The 22,839-nt window shown below is 52.7% G+C and overlaps 7 protein-coding genes across 7 annotated transcripts; 4 read left to right on the top strand and 3 right to left on the bottom strand.

The window, feature by feature from the left end:
- Positions 1-117: 117 nt before the first annotated feature.
- On the top strand, positions 118-2,114 carry LAJ45_00593 (uncharacterized protein; the record flags this gene model as incomplete). Its single annotated transcript, XM_046110194.1, has 6 exons — positions 118-254; positions 319-629; positions 694-734; positions 839-959; positions 1,018-1,741; positions 1,799-2,114. 6 exons carry the CDS (start codon positions 118-120, stop codon positions 2,112-2,114), a joined length of 1,650 nt encoding a protein of 549 aa, XP_045976887.1.
- Positions 2,115-4,320: 2,206 nt separating this feature from the next.
- On the top strand, positions 4,321-4,783 carry LAJ45_00592 (uncharacterized protein; the record flags this gene model as incomplete). The annotated part of the gene is made up of 2 exons (XM_046110193.1): positions 4,321-4,568; positions 4,678-4,783. The coding sequence occupies 2 exons, from the start codon at positions 4,321-4,323 to the stop codon at positions 4,781-4,783; spliced, it is 354 nt and encodes a 117-aa protein (XP_045976886.1).
- An 830-nt stretch (positions 4,784-5,613) lies between these two features.
- Positions 5,614-6,997, bottom strand: LAJ45_00591 (uncharacterized protein; the record flags this gene model as incomplete). Its single annotated transcript, XM_046110192.1, has 3 exons — positions 5,614-5,672; positions 5,755-6,552; positions 6,886-6,997. 3 exons carry the CDS (start codon positions 6,995-6,997, stop codon positions 5,614-5,616), a joined length of 969 nt encoding a protein of 322 aa, XP_045976885.1.
- Positions 6,998-7,169: 172 nt separating this feature from the next.
- Positions 7,170-10,554, top strand: LAJ45_00590 (uncharacterized protein; the record flags this gene model as incomplete). Its single annotated transcript, XM_046110191.1, has 5 exons — positions 7,170-7,226; positions 7,394-7,397; positions 7,494-9,205; positions 9,263-9,490; positions 9,577-10,554. The coding sequence occupies 5 exons, from the start codon at positions 7,170-7,172 to the stop codon at positions 10,552-10,554; spliced, it is 2,979 nt and encodes a 992-aa protein (XP_045976884.1).
- A 2,548-nt stretch (positions 10,555-13,102) lies between these two features.
- LAJ45_00589 (uncharacterized protein) lies at positions 13,103-15,528 on the bottom strand (the record flags this gene model as incomplete). The annotated part of the gene is made up of 2 exons (XM_046110190.1): positions 13,103-14,008; positions 14,083-15,528. The coding sequence occupies 2 exons, from the start codon at positions 15,526-15,528 to the stop codon at positions 13,103-13,105; spliced, it is 2,352 nt and encodes a 783-aa protein (XP_045976883.1).
- Positions 15,529-15,793: 265 nt separating this feature from the next.
- LAJ45_00588 (uncharacterized protein) lies at positions 15,794-18,139 on the top strand (the record flags this gene model as incomplete). The annotated part of the gene is made up of 3 exons (XM_046110189.1): positions 15,794-15,857; positions 15,977-16,941; positions 17,066-18,139. The coding sequence occupies 3 exons, from the start codon at positions 15,794-15,796 to the stop codon at positions 18,137-18,139; spliced, it is 2,103 nt and encodes a 700-aa protein (XP_045976882.1).
- A 1,036-nt stretch (positions 18,140-19,175) lies between these two features.
- LAJ45_00587 (uncharacterized protein) lies at positions 19,176-22,570 on the bottom strand (the record flags this gene model as incomplete). The annotated part of the gene is made up of 8 exons (XM_046110188.1): positions 19,176-19,406; positions 19,467-19,696; positions 19,757-21,015; positions 21,067-21,308; positions 21,356-21,427; positions 21,478-21,807; positions 21,866-22,339; positions 22,415-22,570. 8 exons carry the CDS (start codon positions 22,568-22,570, stop codon positions 19,176-19,178), a joined length of 2,994 nt encoding a protein of 997 aa, XP_045976881.1.
- Positions 22,571-22,839: the final 269 nt, after the last annotated feature.

Below are 22,839 nucleotides of genomic sequence, written 5' to 3'. Positions count from 1 at the left end.
AAGCCTCAGGGGGTAATGTAGGTGGTTACCCTACCTCGACTGTTCACGGAACAACAACTGGAACAAGCTCTACGCGACTCTCTGGTGGCAGCTATCTGGCACCTGTTTTTCAGAAAGATGCGATTACCAACACTTCCGTGGTCGACAGGTTCTTTTCTGAGTTTACTTTTGCTACCTCTCGCTCTGGTTTCTGCAGAGGAACACAGCTCCTACGATGAGAATTTACTACTGAGGACACTTCCGGGAAACTCCGTGTAAGTCTCCTTCCATCTTTCGAAATTAGATCAAATTGATTGATTGGTTTTTGATTCTTAATAGGCTTGCATCATTCCGATTCGTGAGTAATGGCACCTTCAATAGTCACCATTCTGTCTTTCCTCGCTCCCTCGCACAAATCCTCCAGCATTCACAAACGAAGGAACTACATCTTAAATTTACATTAGGGCGCTGGGACGCCGAGCGCTGGGGGTCTCAGATCTGGGACGGGCGAACAGCTGGTGGTACGGGTGTGGAGCTGTGGGCGTGGGTAGAAGCTGGTTCTGACGCCGAGGCGGATGCAAGATGGACTACGCTCAATAATGCGCTGTCTGGGTTGTTTTGTGCGTCTCTGAACTTTATAGACAGTACTCGTACGATCAGGCCGGTAATGAGCTTTCAACCGGATGGACATCATGCTGAGGATATTAAGGAAAGATTGCATTTGCTCCATGGGACGCTCCCAAGGGAACCTGTCTGTACGGAAAATTTAACACCGTTTTTGAAGCTGTTGCCTTGTAAGGGAAAGGCAGGAATTAGTAGTTTACTGGATGGGCATAAACTGTTTGACGCAAAATGGCAGAGTATGAGTATCGACGTCACACCGGTGTGTGAGGAAATAGATGGAGTAGAGAAATGTCAGCTGCAGATGGTACAAACAGTTGATATGGTTCTCGATGTTGAACGATCATTGAGAAAAAAAGGTTCGTGACAGCACATTCCTAGTGATTTGTATCAAAAAATCAAATCTAACCTCCTTAGATTCTGTAATTCCACGACCACCACACCTAGATCAAATGATCTGCGATCCCAACAAGTTTTACTCTGGCAGCGACTCCTGTTTCCCCCTGGATGACATTTCTGATCTCTCGTGGTCACTCTCTGAGATGTTTGGGCGCCCTATTCGCGGTTCCTGCCCTCTAGCATCCCTCCCCACATCTCAATCGATCAATGTCTGCGCCAACGTCCCCGATCAACGTGCAATCTATGTCTCCGCTGGTGGGACTGAAGTCGGTCGGGGTGATAACATTCGATGTTTTATCCTCGAAGAGAACACAGACTTTGATATCATTCTTCCTGACCAATCACCTGCAATTCTGCTCCCGAATATCGAACCGCCACTGTACGCATCGCGCTCCTTCACAGGACATGGGCAAGAGCGTGGCGGTGTCCAAGCTGTTTTGAGAAATCCTTCCCCAGACAGACATGTCGAGTTTGTATACTTGGAATCTCTGCCGTGGTTCATGAAGCCATACCTCCACACCTTTTCTGCAACTCTTGATCCACCAATTGAAACTCAATGGGAGGAGAAGATAATCCAAGAGATCTACTATCGTCCTGCCCTCGATCGCCGTCGTGGTACTCAATTGGAGGCTAGAATGAGGATTCCTCCAAATTCCACGGTTCTGGTGACTTATGATTTTGATAAAGCTGTTCTCCGGTACACGGAGTATCCGCCAGATGCTAACCGTGGCTTTGATATTGCGTACGAACCCCATTTATCACCTTCTGTATAGTTTGCCAGTGAGCTAATATCCTCTAGTCCTGCTATAATATCGATATTAGCCCCCCGAAACAGCCAAACCATTTTTTCCATTCGTACTACCTCACTTCTCCTCTCGCTCCCAACCCCTGACTTCAGCATGCCCTACAACGTCATCATTCTTACCAGCACGGTTATGGCACTCGCATTTGGCACAGTCTTCAACCTGCTAGTAAGGCGCTTCGTAGGCGCAGATGAGTCTGTGAGAATGAACCCGGTTCAAGTGTTGAAGGTGAAAATTATGGCGGCAGTGAAGCGGATTAAGGCTAAAAGGGAAAGAAGTGGAAAAGCGGAACTGGCAAAAAAGAACGAATAATACGTGGTGGATGAGGGTTTCTTTGCCGTTTTTTTGTTTTTTGTGATTATTTTCAAGACTTGCTGTTTGTTTGTAAATGTAGAATACCTATGATCTGCACGTAATTTTTGTGTGATAGGTGGAATATTGAATGGGCAGATGGGCGGCTTGTATAATAAATATTGTAGCATTGATATTTGCTATATATCCGGGCGGCCATATATCTCTGTCGTCTGGTGGAATCAAATTCAAGCATCCTTGACAACAATAGCGGGAGTGACCTACGTTTGGAGGTGGTTTTCTACGTTTGCAGAGACTGTTACTCTTCCCTACGTATCTTACAAGTGCCAGAGAGAATCCCCTTATTTTAAGCTATACTTTCCGTTACCCAGCTATCAAATCCACACGAGTGCTTGCATGTGAGTATGAATTAAACAACAAAAAAAAAAAAAACACGAGTGCTTACCGGAACCGAGTGATAATCTATGAATCTTCCACCATTACCACTAAGACTTGCCGAGGCTAATGTTACTGTTAATACTGAGCTTAGCTAGCACGGGATATGTGGAGGGCAATTTCGAAGGGTTCGGTCGTTATAAATACGATTTCCGTCCATCTCATTTGATGTTCCTTCACGGCCGGCCATGCTGGCAAGGAATGCAGGGGAAGGCGCTTTGTGTATGTATGTATGTATGTATGTATATGTAATGATGGTATCGTTGGTCTTAAGGGTTCTGGTCCGCACTAGTACTTGTAGTTGCTCGACGCACTATTAGGAGGGGTGTATATGGCTGAGCTGATCGAGGTATATCTCTTATATGAGCCTTCGTTTGTCGTGGCTGCATGTACCGTTTCTGTGGTGCACTGGAAAAGAAGATGCTGCATGCGTGTCACTTCTCAAGTCATAGCCTTGATGTGCGAGTCAGAATTTTTTTTTTTTTGCTATAGACATCAAATTAGAGATCGCCCTCAATTGCTCATTCTTTGTCCCACCATGCACTCTAGAATATTTGGTTATCTGTGAAAGATTATGCCAAGACAACAGGCACTCACTTCTTTGTCTTGACCCAGAAGCCAGTGGAAATTATTTGGCACTCCACACGCGCCAACCAGCCTTTTAAGGGTGTCAATCTGGATTAGGTTTTATATCTAGAGACATTCTACCTGTCTAAATAGATTTTTGTGTCGAGTGATAGCTCGTGATTGCGGCTGCTCATGGCGGGGGCTGTAACCTCTTTGTTCGGGAAAGCTACATCTGGGGTTTAAATTTAATGGTACTATATTTTTTTGGCTGTAAGGGCGTGTTGGTGAAAGCGTATAAGGTTTTTTCTGGGGGGGGGGGGGGGGGGCATGAGACATGCTCTTGACTGGTGGTGTATCGTAAGCCTTCTATCATCCTTCCTGGGTAAAGGGATCGAGATTGGATCTAGTGAAGCTTCTGCCAAACCTCTCCCAAAAACGCCCGCATCCCGCGGGATCAATAGTTGTAAAATACATATGCTATATTGCCTGAACTAGAGCATAGTAAATTTCACTGAAAATACTTCAGCGTGCGCGCCTAGCAGGTTTATTTAGTGAGTGCTTCTTTTCTTCGTAGTGAACGGATCTGAATTTTCCAGTTGAGATCAAGGAATCTGGTGCACATATTTCCCTGGTGTTGGTTATGAGACACTAGTCTCATTCTGGCCGAGTGGTGACATTCATACACCCTTCTGCTCCCCACCAAACTTTTTCCAAATTTTTTGGTGTGGCCTAATTTCCCGATGAGCAATGGCAACGCCAAAAACTAACCTTTACCCACATGGCGTGGATTAGGTTTATTTGTAGCCCAAATCTAGCCAGGCGTTGGCGTCGCTCATAGAGAGACCACACTACCTACCTGTCTAGTTGTTGTCTCATGTCCATGGAGAATTAAGTTTGATACTAGCTGGACGCTCATTGGGCGGGCTTTGTTTTTTTAGCTTTGTTCGCATCCATGGCTTCATCGCTGATCACTCGGCGGGCGGTGATAACGGTGATCTATTGTTAATATAAGGATAGCACAATAAGAATAGCACAATGAGAACATACCTACCTACCTACCTACCTACTAGCCCTTATTTGTACGTCGGGCCTCCTCCCCCTCTATCCCTTCTTCCCTTTTTTTCCCTCTCACCAAACCCCCTCGATTATTTCGCAGTCCCACAAACCCGGCCACAACCTCCCCCCCCAAAAAAGCGAAAAAAAAATGAAATTCCTCACACTCGCACTCTGTTTCGCCGGCGCCGTGAGAGCGCTCTGCATCCCCCGGCCCGACTCCAACACCAACACCAACACCAACACCAACACCGTCTTCAACTGCAAGATCGACGCAATGTACCACCCGTGCAAGATCGCGTACGACGTTGGCCACTGCATCGAGCGCAAGTATCCGCTTAATCTGAGGGACACGAGTTGTGGGGAGTGCTCGGAGAGCTGGAAGAAGTATACGAAAGCGTATGTAGCTGGATCTCTTATCGTTGATTATTATATTATTATTCCCGAGGGGATAGGTGGGCGGGTAGGAAGGCGGGTAGGAAGGAAGGCTGATGGTCGGGTGCTATAGGTGTGTCGACTCGGGGTGCGCGCAGTGGGATGAGAATCCGTTGGAGAAGTGCTTGTGGTGGAGCGGGGCGAGGTCGTGGAACTTGGTCCGGGGGGTGGCTGTTTAGTGTGGGAATGTTGGGATTGACTTTTATAGCTTTTTTATACCGTGCTGTGTTAGCTTGTCTCGGAGGAAATGGTCGTGTAAGATCAAGTTGCAGTCTTTTGGGGCCGACATGTTGTGTGAGATCATCTCTGGGGAGGGAGGGCTAATTAACAGAGTGAATGTAAATAGAAGGAGTTGAGGCGAAAGGTTATTTGCTTGTATGTATTTATTTATTGGGGTTTGCTTCACAGGTGTGCGGACGGCCTGGGCTAGTCTCGTACCCATCCCGTACTTGTGGCAATGCGTCCGCTGGAAGCATGAAAGCAGACGGGTTGGGGACGAGCCTAGGCCTGAGCATAGAGAACACTTTGCGAATAGTAGTAATCACGATGAGCTATGATAGATACATGTACTCCACGGCCGCCATTCTCTCCTTATCCCCCCAACATTGCTTCTCTGCACCAAGGGCAGTAAACAAAGGCTGTAGGCAATTGAGAATAAGCTAGTTACTCACACTGCCAGGAGACTGAAGCGCCCCAATTGATATGGCAGCACTACATGATAGTAGATGAGACATTAAGGGGACTCGCACAACTATTTCTCCACACACACATAACTTTTTGATACCACCCCAATTCATTTCATTTCACCTTTTTTTGTCGTTCTCCCATACAGATCAGAGCGGGTAATGGATACAAAAAAACATAGAGACATAAAGCAGAAAATGATACAGAAAGACAAAGTTTGAATTTTTTTTCTTTTCCCCTTCCCTCACAAAAACGTACAGAGTTTGTAAAAAAAAGAAAACGCAGACAAAAGAAGAAGAAGATTAACAACCGCACGTAATAATACTTAAGACTGAGAACGCATGTAACGACCGACAACCATGCAGTGGTCTCTCTCGAACGGCTCTGCGGGCTTGTTAGTATTCTGCTTTTCACGGTGGTATAGCGGGGTGGTAGTGGTGGTAGTGGTAGGGGAAGAAGAACTTACCCAAAGTAAGCTGTTCCAAAGGCTTGATCCTCTCCTCCCTCATCTTCTGCACTTCCCTCGCAAACACGGCCTCGGGGGCCGCTGTGGAATCGATACAGTTGGCCTTGACCGACACAAGCACACCACCCTTCTCCTTCAGGAACAAGTGGCAGTTCAGCCCAACGATACGGGCCTGATCCGGCTGCGCCACATCGGCAAACACCACATCGACCATCCCCACCAGCATCCTGTACTTCATCGGGTGACGCGCATCCTCAATGATGGGGATGACATTCGTCCGCTTCTTGGCCATATTAATCAGGTCACGCCCCGAGCGGTGCGAGAACTCGACGGCAAACACGTTCCCCGTGGGGCCCACAATGTCGGCAACGTGGGACACGGACGTGCCCGAGGCCGCACCGAGATACAGCACCTTGGCGCCGGGCTTGATGAAGATGTCGTCCAGCCCGCCGAGGATTCCGGCCGCCAGCTTCGAGCGGAACGGGTTCCACACGCGGTACTCGACCTTTGTGGCCGCCTCGTCGCCGTTGGCGGACGGCGTGTCGACGGAGATGCGCTTCTCGCCGTAGACGGACTCGCCCGGGGAGAGGTTCTTGGTCACGAGCATGTCCTCCTTGGCACGCGCGACGAAGACGCCGGCGTGGCGATGCGGCTCAACGATTACTTTGGCGCCGCCACGGGCTCCGCCGGATGCGCCGCCGCGGCCGCCGCCACGTCCTCCACCACGGCCGCCGGGACCGCCGCGGCCTCCACGGGCGCCGCCGCGGGCTCCGCCACGGGGGGTGCCACGGGCTCCACCTGGGGGGGTGTGTTAGCATGGGGGTTCGTGAAACGGAATGGGTGAAACAGGTGGTGGGGGATGTTTTGGGCGATAAGAGGTGGGGGGACTCCATGGTTTGAGGGAAATGAAATGGGGATATATAGAAAACCGCAATCGCAATTCTTTTTTCTTCCCCAAGCCCCATTCCATCTCTTGCAAGAGCAGGAGAAGGGATATTCCTCCCAGAAGAAGAAGAAAAACCATTGCGAGTGAAAAGAAAAAAAAAAAAAGATGAAAAAAAAAAAAAAAATTCAATTGAGAAACAAAAAAATTGCAAAATGAGGAATATAGGAAAAGAAGAATTTGTTTACCTCCAAAGCCACCACGGGCACCACCACCACGTCCGCCACCGCCGAATCCACCGCGCGAACCACCTCTGCCACCACCTCGTCCTCCTCTACCACCACCGGGAGTGAAAGCCATTGATTATATGTAGATGTGAGATGTGCGTGTGTGTGTGTGAGAGAGTTTTTACTGCAAACGGACAATTGGAACGAGCGGGCAACAAGTTCAATGGCTTGCTACTTGGTGTTGATCTGGTCCGGGGGGGTTGAGGGTTGTGTTGTGAGAGAAGAAGACAAGAGCTGCAGCGCAGATGGAGGCCAAAAACTTTTTCTTTCCGCCGTTGCCCACTTTGGGTGTGGACGAGTGTGTGAGGGCAGCGGCGTAAAAGAGCTGCTTTGGGGCAGTGTTGCCAAGGATCGCTCTTTGGGGGGCAATTTGCGGTCTTTGTGGCTGAGCCAGGAAAGCGTGACGAGATGTGTGCCTGCTCGCGGCACAACGCATACCAGAGCAGAGTCTCACACCTGCACGTGACAGCAGGGTGTGTGTTCCACCGCAGACATCGACACTTCTTCTCCCCCCACAAAACCCACTACATACCAGTGACAGACAGAGCTGACGATCGATGGGGGCAAAGGGAAGATCTACGGCTACGACTCGTCCGGCTCAGACTCGAGCTCAGAGGAGGAGGAGCTCGAGTTCCCAGACCCGACGGGGGACAACACAGAGTTCAACCCATCACACCGGCGGAAGCGGCGCCGTACGGGGAAGGATGCGAAGGAGAGCGCGGCATTGGGCGTGTTTGGATCAGACAGCGAGGAGGATGAGAGACCTAGCAGTAGTGCTTTTGGAAAACGCGGCGGCGGCGGCGGCGGCGGTGGGCGACCGTTGAGAGATAAGGGAATGGGCTTTGTGAAGCAGGGCGAGACCGTCGAGGACGAAGACGAGGATGAATACGAGGGAGGAGGAGCGGGGGCAGAGGGAGAGGAGTACCCCGAGGACGTCGTTACGGGCTTCGCAGGCCTACGCGGGGCGGACACATCGATGCTCGGGGCCGCCAACAACAACACCGCCGCCGACGACTGGGACATCGCCGACAAAGTGCCAAAGCCGCGCCCGCGCTTCGCATTCAGCAAGTTCACCAAAGCCTCCGCCGCCACCGCTGCCTCTGCGGGGGGCGGCGACTCGGGCGCGTCAACCCCGGCATCCGTCAACACCGACGACGAGCCCGAGCGGCCCCGCCTCGGTCTTGGTGGCCGCGCATTTACCAAGCCTGCGTCCGGGGAGGCGTCGGGCGCGACTACGCCCGGGTCTATGGATGCGCATATGGGGCTGGGCTTTGCGCCGGCATCGCCGCAGCAGCAGCAGCAGAGCGAGGCGATGCCGCTGGGGAGGGGCTTTGTGTCGTCGGCGGCGGCGCAGGCGGCATATGTGCCGACGCTGTCGGCCAACCCGCCGCCCTCGGAGGCGCCGCAGGTTGTGAGGCCGTCGTTTACGCAGGTGGATAAGGGGAGGGGGGGGAAGACAGGGAAGGGGGGCGAGAAGGATGCGGCGCCGGCGGTTAATCCGAACTCGTTCGCGGCTAGGATGATGGCGAAGATGGGGTATCAGCCGGGGCAGGGACTGGGGAAGAGTGGGGAGGGTATATTGAACCCGATTGAGGTGAAGCTGCGGCCCCAGGGTGCCGGTATAGGTGCGATTAGGGAAATGACGCCTGCGGCCCGGGCGGAGGCGAAGCGTGCACGGAGACTTCGGGGTGAGGAGGTGTCCGATAGTGAGGAAGAGGCAAGGAAGAAGAAGGAGAGAAAGCAACGAACGTCCGGGTCCACGGGTAATACCCCTAGCGGGACACCGTTGAGGGTAAAGAAGAACAAGACGAGATTCTTGACTGCAGATGAGATCTCTGCGAGTGCAAAGGGGCTGGAGGTTCCGAGTGCGCTAAAGAACATTGTGGATTATACAGGCAAGGAGGCGAAACTTTTGACGTCTGCCTCGGGGGTCATGGATAGGGGACTGTCTGTGGAGGACGAGTCTCTTAAAATTGCTAAAAGGGCGCGTAGAGATCTGGAGAGCTTTGCGAGCGAGTGGAAGGGCCTGGAGGATAGAAAGGCTTATATTGAGAAGGAGGAAATAAGACTTACTGCTGAGCTCGATGAGCAGGGAGAGGAAATTCGTAGATTGCAGGGAATGGTAGATGTAGTGAATAGCCTGCAGGAATTGTCATTAGGGGGCGAGAACAGCTCCATTGAAGATGTAGTCACCAAGCTGGAGGTATTGCAGTCGGAGTATAAGAACGAGATCGAGGACCATGATCTTGCGGAGGTTGCTGTTGCGGCTTTACATCCACTGGTAAGCTATCCATACTCACTCACCTCATCTTTTCGACTTGATACTAACTTTATATAGTTTCGAAAAGAACTTGCAGGCTGGGCCCCTCTTACGGACCCGTTCCTATTCTTTGAGCACTTCCGCCGTCTCCGTGCCATCCTCCATATCCGCAGTAAAGAAGATGCGGAAACCGAATATGCCAGAAACGGCTTTGTATCAAAGTCCAAATACACCACCCACTACGAAAGCATGATGTTCTCCCTCTGGCTGCCCAAAGTCCGCTCCGCCATCAACAACGACTGGGACGTCCACAAGCCCTCCCCCGTCCTGACCCTCCTCGACATCTGGGCCTCGCTCCTCCCCCCTTCCTCCACGCCAACATCCTCACCCAGCTCGTCCTCCCCAAGCTCAAGACCGCCGTCGCCGACTGGAACCCGCGCGGCGGCAAGCGCCGCCGCACGCGCCAGCCCCCGCACCTCTGGGTCTTCCAGTGGCTCCCCCACCTCGGCACAAACATGGAAGACCTTCTGCGCGACGTGCGCCGCAAGTTCGGCGTCGTCCTCGACGCCTGGGACCTCACAAAGGGCACCGTCGACGGCCTCGACGCCTGGAAAGAAGTCTTTGGCCCCGGCGAGCTCGAAAAGCTCCTCATTCGCCACCTCCTCCCCCGGCTCGCCCTAAAGCTGCGAGCGGAATTCGACGTCAACCCGGCCGACCAGCTGCTCGACCCCCTCGAGCACGTGCTGGGGTGGCTGCCCTTCTTTCGCGTATCGACATTTGCGCAGCTCCTCGAGGCGGAGTTCTTCCCCAAGTGGCTGAACATACTGCATCAGTGGCTGACCTCGCCCGCGCCGAACTTTACGGAGGTACAGGAGTGGTACACCTTCTGGACCGGCGTCTTCCCCACCGAGCTCCGTGGCGCGCCGCCCGTGCGCGCGGGGTTCAATAAGGGCCTCGACATGATGAACCGCGCGCTCGACCTCGGCGCCTCTGCAGCCAGTCTGCTTCCCGCGCCCGCGGCGGGCCCCGCGAAGCCGCCGAAGAAGAAGGCGTCGTCGTCGTCCGCCAAGGTGGCAGGGGCAGGGGCAGGGCAGAAGTTTTCAACGGCGGCAGAGGCGCTGCCGGAGACGACGTTCCGCGAGGCGGTGGAGGACTGGTGCGCGGAGCATAATCTGCTGCTTGTGCCGCTGCGCAAGGCGCACGAGGGGACGGGGGTGCCGCTGTTTAGGATCACGGCGAGCGCGAGTGGGGGCGGCGGGGTGGTGTGCTATTTTGTGGGTGATGTGGTGTGGGTGATGGAGAAGAAGAATAGGGAGGTGTTTGTGCCGGTGGGGTTGGAGGGTGTGTTGGAGAGGGTGGAGGGGAGGTAGTGGGTGAGGTAGAGGGGGAGGGATGTATTAGTAGTAGTAGTGTAGTGGTTAGCTGTAGGGAAGGGAGTGAGGGGGGTTAATGAGATATGTAGAAGGATGGGAATTGGGAGTGAATATTGCGGGCGTAATGTTGGGTCGTAGTGATACTTGGGCGTGCAGAGGCTTGATCAATGGGGCCGGTCGTGTTTTTGTGGTTTGCGTCTGTTTATCTTGATATACACCCTACAAGTCTAGTGATGTCCCGAATTGTGGGGGTGATGCACCTTCGAGGCCATAAGACCCCGCTCTCACTCATAGTTCCCTGACACAGTAATTCCATTGTTATGATCTGCAAAGTAGAAACCATAGAGACTTGATTCATCCACCGATTGGCCTGTATAGTGTGTGGTGATCAGTGCTGCGCGGGGGGCGTTCCTAGCACAGATGGTAAGACCTTATGTATCGAGACGGCACTGCAATGCAGACATTTGGTTCATTGGCCCGCCAGCGCTGGTAGCATCAAGACAAAAGACAAAAGACAAAGCACGGTCTATCAGGGTAGCATTAATTTGATAGACGATTGGTAGCATCACAGCCCAGCACTCGCCCCCCTCCATCCCCGCCATTTCTCGACCAATACGCAAGAGCTTAAATAACATCTACACACCATAATCTTTCTACAGGATCAAAAAGAAAAAAAGAAGAAGAAATATTGTTTGTGTTAGCAACAGCACGTTTCGATCGTGCGACCTCCGGGTTATGAGCCCGGCGCGCTTCCGCTGCGTCATGTTGCTGTGAGTGTTTTGCATGCTGTGTAGGCTTTGGCGCGGGTTTCTTAGGGCGGGCATAGAATGTGGGTGAGGGCTAATTTAGGGTTTTGGTAGAAGGTGTATTTCTGTTGGAGATAAAAATCACTTAAACGCCCTGATTACTCCTGTCACGAGATGGTCTCAAGAGTTGTGCGCCGTAAAGTGCGGGAAATTGAGTTTCCTATTGTACTCTTGCTTATTTTTTTCACTTTCGGGTTCTGTGCTTTTTACAAGTAGCGGTGTGGGGCAGGTTAGGAGAATATGTAAACACGTTTCAACGGCTGCGTTCCCCTCTAGGTCTTAGATAGAGAAAACGTCTCTTTATTGGGGAAATTGGATTACAGTAAGCTCTAGTTGAGAATTCCTGAGACTCCTTTGATCTTATGGTGTTTTGGGGGGTTGCAGACTGCTATTATCATCGCACGGGTCTTTCGAATGCATAGCTACATGCGTTTGGGAAACTATCGATATGATGAGGTTCATAGGGAGAATGTAGTAGTGGTTACGAGGACCGACTAGGATAGAAAAGAAAATGCTATCTCTGGTGGTATCTGTATCCCGTGGCACTAAACGGGAACATCATAACCATCTCAACACAATGATATCCGTCCAAAAATGCGCTTTTCTTCATACTATACTGCAACAACCAAGACAGTTACACACACAATTCCCCAAGTTGCTCGATTCAATCATTTCAATCAACCAAAAAAACTAATATATACAAAAAAAAAAAGAAAGAGAAAGAGATGTATCAAGCCCTCCATGCACGACTCGACGTGGATTAGATTGCACCGAGAAGTGTTTGGTAATGGGTATGAAAAGATCGATATCGGCACGATAAAGAATTAATTCCTTCAGACACGCGAAGATGGAGGACGCTCCGGTGCTGTACACACATATGCCTGTTTGGGGGAGAGGGAAGAGGGGTCTATGAACAAACGAACAAAAACGAAAGAAAAGAAAAAAAAACGAAATCTGGAACGGTGGAACAGGCAAACAGCGGGGAGCGGAACAAATGCTGATATGAATTGTTCTAATATACATGAAGCCGCCTCAATACGGCAGCAGAGAATCTGGATTTTATAACCTAGAAATCTTTCCGCGAATCAGCACTCCATCCCGACGCAGGCAGGCAATGAGGAAAACAGAGGGCAGTAAGAAAGTTTGAAAGATCATAAATAAAGACACAAAAGAGTTTATCGTCATCTGCAGGCCCTTGAGGGACCCGCAGGAAAAATCAGGGGATTGACAGATTCGATTTTTTTAATCATTTCGGAGGTGGAAATCAAAGGGAGAATTGGATTAGATTGGCTTACCTTTATGTGTTAGTGAGCGCGCGCGCGCGCGCGCGTGGTGGTTGGTGAATCTCATGGTTGGCTGGTTAGTGATGATGGTGGTCGTCGGAGGTGAAGAGGGAAAAAAAAAAGTTCGGAAGTAACGTCTCGTGGGTTAGGGTTCGGCGAAATTAGTGACTGGCTTTGAGGCCGGGTAACACTTGGCGGGTGGGGAGAGAGTCATGGAGTGTCACTCGTGGGTTTTTGATCATTTCCGATGGAGGGGCCCCGTGGATGTGATTGGGCAATTTCAATCCGCACCACCAAAGTCTATAATACAGATCAACAAATGGTGAATCAGAATGGTATTTGTATTTCTGACTCGCAAAGCAAAAAATACTTGCAAGAAAAACTTTTAATACGGTAAAGAGACAGTTAGTAGCCAACAGGAAATTACTACAATACAGGCACAGGTATGGGGTCTATCTATTCCTCATCGTCATCCTCATCGTCCTCCTCCTCATCTTCTTCCTCCTCATCATCATTGTCATCCCCCTCCTCCTCATCATCACTAGCATCCACCCCCAACACCTCATCCTCCTCCTCATCATCCTCCTCCTCCCTCCCCCTCGCCCTCTCCTCCTTCATACTCTCCTCCAGCATCTTCATCTTCTCCTCCCTCACCTTCCTCTGACTCACCACATACGCCCCCAACGGCGTCCTCTCCCACTCCACCTCCCTCAGAAACGCCTCCGCCTCCGCCACCCTATCCGGCGAGAACTCCACGCCGCTCCGCCGCTCCTGCACATACTTGCTGTTCGCCTCGAGCTTTGCCACCAGCACTGTGAGCGCGTTGTTCAGCTTTGCGTTCTTGCTCTTCTTGACCGCGCGCTTCGCCAGCACGATCGCGGGGATGGCGAGCTCGGGGAAGGCGATGCTCTTGGCGTGCAGCACGTAGAACTCGGACAGCAGCTCGACGACCTGCTCGCAGATGCCGTCCTGATAGGTTCTGGAGCGCAGGTACGACTTTGGCGCGCGGATGGTGGTGCTGAAGTCGAGGGGCTTGAGGGTGGAGGGCTTTGGCTTCTTCTTGAGCTCGGCGGAGGAGAGGACCTCGAAGATGAGGGGTGAGAGCGGGATGTAGACGTCTGTGGCGCGCGAGATGCGCAGGAGGGAGCGGGTGAGGTAGAAGCGCAGGGGGAAGTACTGCGCGGTGGGGATGAGGCGGATGGCGCCGAGGGTGACCTGGATGAGGGGGTAGATGAGGGGGCGGAGGGGGGAGGGGCGGCCGAGGGTGGCTTCGGTGAGGGTGTCGCAGTGGGTGGAGAGGACGCGGGAGAAGAAGTCGAGGGAGTGGATGTATTGCCAGTTGTAGATTGTTTTGTAGGATTCCTGGGGGGAGGGTTAGTGGAGCTCAATATATATAGGGGTAATGATGATAATGGAAAGGAGCGGGATAACCATACCTTTGAGTTGTTTGTGATGCTGTTCCGCAGATGCACGGCGAGCTGGCGGATGTAGCCAAAGCCAACCTGATATCCAACTTTCTCCATACCCTCCATCCCAAAGACCTCCGCCGCCGAGTTCTTCATAAGATTGATACCCGCCATGGTATACCCACTCGTCTGCCTACTCGCCTTGACCAGCCCCGCATACAGCGCCTTTGCACAGATATCCTTCAGCCCCTCATCGCCCACCACCGCGGTCCTCCTAATGACCAAGAACGCCGTGATCCTCGTCGTCTCATCCGACGAGTGCGCACACCAGATATCCGTCACCGTCTTGACGAACGTCTTCAAGAACTTTCTGTACGACAAGAAATACGGCACCAGCGGCACCGCCGAATTCAGCAGCAGCCGCTGCGTGGCGGGGTCCGTCAGCGTCGGGAGCAGATGCAGCAGCGACGCGCTGTGCGACTTGACCAACGGGTTCAGCGTGCGGTACTTTTTGGTCTCCATGGCCACGCGCACACGGCCGTTGGCCGACTCCTTGACGGGCAGATGGTGGTTGAGCGTGTCTGGGACGTGCTTGAGCGCCACGATCAGCAGCTCGTGGTACACGTCTGGGTTGGTGATGGAGTACTTGTAGCCGCCTGAGGAGGCGGTGTTCTCGCCTTGCACGTCGTTGACATGGGCGGCGGCGCGGAAGGCGAGCACGACGTTGCGCAGCGCGCGGAGGGAGTTTTGGGTGGTGAGGGCCGTCTTCCAGGCTGCGACGTCGGCGAGGGTGACTTCGATGCTGGAGTTGGCGTCTTCGGCGCTGGATTTGGCCTTCTTGCGCTTTTTGGTCTTCTTTTTGGACTCCTCGTCGTCGTTGTCGTTCTCGCCGTCGGAGAGGTCGTCGATGGCGGCGAGGTCGTCGTGCTCGGCGGCGGTGAAGTCGAGGAGCTCGGCATCGTTCTCTTTGAGGTACTTGAAGAACTCGGGGTCCTTTTCGGCCAGTGCGGAGAGATCCTTCATGTGGGCCTCGAGCTCGTCTGCACTGCCCTCTTCACCCTCATCTTCGCCATCCTCCCCCGCCTCTGCCTCAGCAGTCTCCTCCTTATCATCATCATCCCTCTTCCTCTTCTTATCCTCCTTCACCTTCTCCTTCTTCTCCTTCTTCCCCTTCCGTCCCTTCTTCGGCACCACCCCAGCCTCGGGGATCTCAAAGCCGCCCTGGAAGAACTGCTCGACGCTCATATCCTCAAACAGCTCCGGCCCATCACGCTTCTCCTTTGCCTTCTGCTCTGCGCGCGCCTTGGCGGCGGCCTCGTCGTCGTCGGTTATGCCGAGGTCGTCCTTGCGGCGCTTCTTGTTGCGGTCGCGCAGGGCGAACTGCTGCTTGATCTTTGCCTGGGCTTTGCGCTGGTCGAGGGCGTCTTTGAGATGGTTCTTTTCGAACTTGCGGGTGGACTTCTTGATGCGGCCCATTTTGTGTGTATGAGGAGAGTGCAATTGAGTGTAATTGGGGGAGTTAATTGAGGACCGGTGCTGTGTGCGTCCGGTGTTGCGGTGTTTTTGTCTTTTTGTGGGAAGAGAAAATATTTGGGTTGGCGTCTTGGCGCTCATGCGGCTCGCAGCACGGACACAGAAAATATCAAAAAGTCTCACACTTCAAATCCTCAACCCCACGATAACGATCACCAATATCAAAAGCCTCAATTCCACCCCCCCCCCCCCCCCAATTCCACCCAGAATGCCCAAGAAACCCGAGAAAAAGAAGCCCAGCACGGGCAGCACCGACCGTGCCCCCGTCACCAGTCAGTTTTCCCTCTTCCCTCTTCCCTCTTCCCTCTTCCCCTTCCCTCTTCCCCCTCTCCCTCTCCCTCAAAGCATCACTCAATTGAACCCGAATGAACCCACACTGACAGCCCTGCAGATGACGCCCGCTTCGCCTCCGTCCACTCGGATCCGCGCTTCGCCATGCCGCGGCGCAAAGACGCCAAAATCGCCATCGACAAGCGCTTCACCCGCATGCTCAAAGACGACGACTTTGCGCAAAAGGCCTCCGTCGACCGCTACGGCCGCAAGCTCGCAAAGGACGCCGGCAAGGCAGAAATAAAGCGATACTACCGCCTTGACAACGACGACGACTCTGACGCCGAAGGCTCTGGCTCCGAAGACGAGGAAGACGAGGAAGACGAAGGCAAGCCCCGCTACGACCCCGCCCGCGGCGAGGGCGTAATTAGCTCCTCGGACGACGACAGCTCCTCGGAGGACGAAGAAGAAGAGGAGGTGGACGCCGCCGAGGAGGACCAGATTGCGCGGCAGTTGCTGCAGCGCGAGGAGATACCCACGGGTGATGTCACTGCGCGGTTCGCCGCCGTCAATCTGGACTGGGACCATGTGGCGGCCGTGGACCTGATGGCGGCGTTCTCGTCGTTTGCGCCGAGCGGCGGAAGGGTGCTGCGGGTCACGGTGTACCCATCCGAGTTTGGGCGCGAGCGCATGGAGCGCGAGAATATGGAGGGTCCGCCGAGTGAGATCTTTCGGCCGAAGAAGAAGAAGGAGGACGACGACGAGGAGGAGGAAGATATTGATCCGGATGAGGAGGTTACGGTCAAGACGCTGGTGAAGGAGGATAAGGGGGAGGAGTTTGACAGTGCAAAGCTCCGTAATTATCAGTTGGAGCGGCTGCGGTATTACTATGCGGTGGTTGAGTGTGATAGGCCCGAGACGGCCCATCATATCTACGAGCAGTGCGACGGCGCGGAGTATGAGGCCACTGCAAACTTCTTTGACCTGCGGTTTATCCCCGACGACACCAGCTTTGAGGACGATACGCCGCGGGATACGTGCACGGAGGCGCCGGCGAACTACAAACCTAATGACTTTGTCACTGATGTATATCTCCCCCTCCCCATACTCCCATATCTTCTCATACCCCTCCCCCCCCCCCCCCCCCCTTCTCCCTCTCTTCATACTCTCTTTATATAAATAATGCTACACCCCACTAACGTCCCCCTAGGCCCTGCAACACAGCAAAGTAAAACTAACCTGGGACGCCGACGACACCGCCCGCCAAACCGCCGCCAAGCGCGCCTTCTCGCAAAAGGAAGTCGAAGAAATGGACGTCAAGGCCTACCTCGCCTCCTCCGACTCCGAATCGGACGCCGAAGGCGCCGACAACGCGGCCGCAAAAGAAAAATACCGCGCCCTCCTCTCTGGAAGCCTCCTCGCCGGCAAAGGCAGCAAGAAGAAGGACGACGGGGGGCCCACGGGCGACATGGAGATCACATTCACGTCGGGCCTGAGCGCGAAGGAGAAGGGCGCAAAGGTCATTGAAGACGCCGATGACGATGGCGATGGTGAGCCCGCAGAGACAACGATCGAGAAGTACGCCCGGAAGGAAAAGGAGCGCAAGCAGCGGCGCAAGGAGAAGTCCAAACTGCTCCGCGAAGGTGACGGTACCGCCGCCGACGCAGACGAAGAAGAAGCAGGGGCCGCCCCCGCGGCTGTAGACCTCGGCTTCGACGACCCCTTCTTCGCCGCCGACCCCGTAGCCGTCAACCCCAAGAAAGAAAAGAAAGCCAAAGCCAAAGCGCAGCGTGCCGCGGAGGCGGCCGAGGCGGCCGCCAAGCGCGGAGAGCTGGAGGCGCTGATGGCGGACGCGGACCGCGACGGGCTGAACCACTTTGACATGAAGCAGGTTGTCAAGGCCGAGAAGGCAGGCAAGGGGAAGCATGGGAAGAAGGGGAAGAAGCGGTCGAGGCAGGCGGAGGAGGCGCTGGAGGAGGGGATGCAGAAGGGGTTTGAGATTGATGTCGCGGATGAGCGGTTTAAGGCTGTGTTTGAGCGCAATGAGTTTGCGATTGATCCGACGAACCCGCGGTTTGTGAAGACGAAGGCGATGGACAAGTTGCTTGGGGAGCGGCAGAGGAGGGGGAAGATGACCGGTGGGAAGGGGGAGGAGGGGGAGGAGAGGCAGGGGAAGAGGAAGAAGGTGAAGGTGGGGGCGGGCGCGGAGGGGGGCGCGAAGAGTGATGAGGTGAAGAGGCTGGTGCAGTCGTTGAAGAGTAAGAGTAAGCAGGGGAAGAAATAGAGAGACTATATGTAATGGCTTGTAAATACTGGAGTGATTTTTGTATTGTATAGATAAACAAAAGCGTTGTTTCGATTTTCCAAACTAGAATTGTTTGGGCTTCTGATATTGAACATGAGAGAACTGACTGATTTATTCGCTGTGCAAGTATTGCTACTTGTAGTGTGAGCAGAGAAGAAAGGACTAGGTATGCAGTACTAAACTCAAACATTCATATGCGTAGAAATCATATCAAAGCATTTGCTTCTTAATCATTCCCTAACTAATCTAGCCCACCCATCCACGACATATTTCAACTCTCGCACAAAGCAGATCATGCTACCCTAGATCTAGACCCAACGACCAACCACCAAAACCCTTATCACCTCCAACCTTGGCATCCATATCTCCCTGGCTTATCCCTAAAGGAGCGGCCAAAGCCCATCTATCTTAGCAAGCCCTTCTTACTATAAATTCTTCGGATTCCCCCATCTCTTCCAAACCCATCGTGCTGCTTTGACCGGGCGAGCTAGGGCTACTACCCCGAGCAGAGCAGCACGACCACTCCCCCGAGCCCCCTGGTCCCCCCAATTCCAAAATCTTTTTGGATTGGGGATATGGCCCATCCACCGGTTTCCCCGTCTCGTTTTGGGGCGGGGGGCCGGCGAAGCTACGGTTGGAGTGATCCATGGTGGGTTAGGGTTTCTTTGGGTTGTAGGTTTTTGGTGGTTTATTTTTTTTTGTATATAGATAAAAAAAAACAATAAATATTCTTAGTCAATTGGGGTTTCTTCTTTTTCGATCGTACTGTACATGTAGTCAAGCAATCAAGCCTGCACTCTTTCTTGCGTGTGGGGGTTTCTTGGCACGCGAGTGATCATCCATGACCCCACCAGCACACAAGGATCCTCAATCTCCGGAACACTCCTTCTACTCAAACACCCTGCAACGCAACGTTGAACGACACCATATTTCACAATTATAAACAGCCCATCCATCCCCTTACAGAGCTATATAAATACATGATAAGCCATACATGAGCTCCTTCACAAAACAACTACAAGTACTCCAAACGCTTCTTGTTGTACGCCGGCCGGACCTCGTCAGAGTCGAATCTGGAGCTGAAAGAACTCTCGTAGATACCAATCACGCTCCACTCATACTCAACGCTGACTGGTGAGTTGTCCTGCACGTTCCATACACTGACTGCGAAAGTGTTCTTGCCGTTGTAGTTGAGCACCCCCGGCGGGATAGGGAAGTCGATTTGATTTCCAACTTGCGGCATGTACTATCCTTTTGGTTAGCGGGCCAGTCACATTGATTTACAAAGTGGGTTCGTCAAACTAACCTTGCCGTACTGATATCCATTCACCCACAGCTGAACACGGAGCTTCTGTCCAGCCGGTGAGCCGATTCTAATCTGAACAGGCACGTCATAGCCCTCCGGAATGGAGAACTTGACCTCCTTTCGGAAGAAGGTGACAGTTGCGTTAGGGACGGTCATCGACTTTGTCTCCGCCCATTTTGACGAATCAAAGCCGTTCATGTGCCAGCCCGCACGCTCAGCAGTGATACCACCTAAAGAACCCCCGTCATCAGCATTTCACTCTACAAGTCAGTGGGTGAAGGGTAGTTTACCTTCGTTGTAAGGCCCTCTCACAGGGTCGATATTATCCGTTCCCCCGGCATTGCCCTGGATGGTCCACTTGGTGAATGTCGCCGGCTGCGATCCCTTCAAGGAGATATCATAGATACCACGGTAGTTCAGCGCAGCCGCGAACTGGTCCTTTCCGTTGTGGTCCATCAGAATCACTAAGACGTTCTCTTTATCTGCCTTTACGGCGCCTGCGGGGAAAGTCCAAGTACTGTTCCCAGTCGAGGCCATGCTTCCAGTCCAAGAGCCGACGAACTTCCCGTTGAGCCAAGCGGAGTAACCGCCCGCAGTGCCGAACTGAAGATTCATGTAGACGCCCGTGGTGCCATTAGTAGCCGGGAAGCGGCCTCGGTAGAGGACGTAGCCGTGGAAGAAGCCATAGTCGTCGGCGTAGAGGACGGGCAGGTAGGCGGGCTTGGTGGGGTTTGGACTGGTGGTCTTGTTTGCGACAACCCACTTTGAGTCGTCGTACTCGGGGAAGACTTCGGGAAGGGAGTCTTTGTATTTCCAGCTGCCCGAGTTGAGTTGGCTGAGCACGTCTTTCTCGGTGAGCTTTGGACCCACAAGGGTGGCGGTGAGGATTCCAGCCTTCGATGTGGAGAACTTGGAAATCTTCTTGCCGTTCCAGGTGAGGGTCTTGATGTTCTTGGGGGCATGGACCAGGAGCTCGGTCTCGTCGGAGGTGTCGCCCGACAATTGCAGCTCGTTCTTGGAAATCACGGCTTTGCGGACAAGGCGAGGTCCGTGGACAATAAGGTTTTTGTCCAGACCTGCCAACGGATCCTTGTTAAGCTTTGGAACCCAAGTCTTCCAGGCAACTCCCCTGTCAACCATCACGACCTTGAAACCATCAAACTGGACAACTGAGATACCAGCCTCCTGGTGGAAGTTGATAATCATAACTCCGGCTTTAGTGGCGTAGAAGTTGATACTGCAGCCGTCACATGTCTGGAGTACTTCCTTCTTGTTCTTGGCTTTGTAGCCCTTTACTACGAATTCAGCTTGCTCGCCGTTGGGGACCCAGAGAACGAGGGTAGGCTCGTTGTCGACAATGGATGCTGTGAGAATTTCGGCAGTCGAGTAAAGAAGTGAGAATTTCCCGAATGGGAAGTCTGATACTAGGATCTTTGCTGCAAGGCCCCAAAGTGTTGCTGCACCGTATTGAGGGACTGTCAGGTCTCCCTCAGAGGTCGTCATGCTGACTGTGAAGTTGTCCTCGGTAGTGGCATTGGAAGTAGAGTGGCTATTCATTCTGTCAGAACTAACTTCGAAAGAATGTGACTCGGGGACTCACCGTAGAACATAGAACCTGGAAAGGGTTTCCGGGTTCTCCATGAGCGAGCAGTTGACATTTGGAGAACTTGTGAGCTCAATTCCTGCATATACACGCTCGGTCTGTGCAAGGTCACGGGCAACATCAATGAAGAGCCCGAGAGCCTTCCCTTCCCAGAACTTCTCGCCAATATCACGGGATTCGGAAATGGCTGCGGCGTAATCGTAGGATGTTCCGGAGAGAGGATAACCAATGTTTCCCCACTACTTATGTTAGTTGAGAATTTAGGGAATAAGGCAGGGGTACGAACATTGGTTCCGCCAAAGAAGACATAGATGTTGATGATTGTGATCCGTTCACCGATGTTGTGGCGGTACATAATCTAGGATAATCAGCTCTTGATCACAGGTAAACGAGGATTAGGAAACATACATTGACGAACTCAGAGTTCTGCTCAGAGATACAACCACCCTGTGGACCTCCCCATGGGTTATAAGAACCACCTTGGAACTCTGGCAGATACGCGGGTTGGTTCTTCGCAGTCTCAAGGAAATAGTCATAGTAGTATGCTACGGTGTAAGGATATCTCCCACCGCATTCGCTCAAGACACAAGACCAACAGTATGGATATGTGTCCACTCCCGAGATATCGACAGCACCGCGAGGATCATAGTCGGTACTCCAACCCTTCACATAGGTGTTAGGATTGTTGTGTGTCAGCGGGACATAAATTCCGTTTTTGCGGGCCTGTGCCTCGAGTTTCTGTCTTCATTATCAGTATCTCATTCCCACAACATCCACGAATTAAGATTTCTCAAACCTCCATATAATCAATATTGACCAAATTTGGAGGGCAGGTCTTGCAATCTCCAATTCTCTGGCTACTAAACTCATTCTCGATCTGCACCAAGATAAGGTTGCCACCGTTCTGCACCTGGTACGGCTCAAGCAGTTTCTCATATGTGTCCATGTACGGTGTGTACGCATCTACAAAACGCGTATCGTTATTTCTTAGAGACCCATAGGCACCGGTAGTAACCCATTGAGCGTGGCCACCACTATGCGATTCTGCATTCACATATGGTCCCGGTCTCCAGATCACATACATGCCCAGCTCCTCCGCCAGCTCCAGTATAGGGCGTGGATTGTGGGCTGTGTTTTCAAAATCAAGGGCTCCCTCTGCTGCTGAGTGGTAGCCCCAATGACCATAGATTGAAAAGGTATTGAAGCCATGCGCTTTCATCTTCTCGAGGATATCACGCCATAGATGAGGAACTGGGAGTCTCCAGTAGTGCTGTTTGGGTCAGCGTTAGCCATTGAAGTTAAGAAACATATTGGCATTGAGCCGAGTGGCGTATATGGCACGTACAAATTCTCCGGACCAGACAACTAGCCTCTCTCCTTTCACAATTAAACTGTAGTGATCCCACTGTATTGCGTCCGTATAGTTGGTGCTGCTAATGGGCCATGTCGTCTGGGCAGCCACAGCCACCGCAAATGCGAGTATCGACCAAAACAACTTCATCTCTGCAGAGCTAGTCGCCAAGGTTACGGATTTCAGTCCATTACTCGGCATCAATTATATAGAAATCCAGCTCTTGCCTTCGGGTTAGTTTTGGCCGAAGAACTTGAGCATTTGCAGACATATGCCCGATCATGCCATAGCAGCTAAGACTTTTTGTCGGTGACCGGTTCTTCGGCTGCCTAGGTACGTACGTACTTCATGCACTTTTGAGGCCGACATCACAGCTACTTGAGCCAGAATCTCATATATTTAAGTACTTGTTGGGGCCT

This window comes from Morchella importuna (genome assembly GCF_003444635.1).
Source record: "Morchella importuna strain M04M26 chromosome Unknown Morimp01GS001, whole genome shotgun sequence".
Taxonomy (NCBI): domain Eukaryota; kingdom Fungi; phylum Ascomycota; class Pezizomycetes; order Pezizales; family Morchellaceae; genus Morchella; species Morchella importuna.
This window is presented reverse-complemented; position numbering and strand designations above follow the sequence as displayed.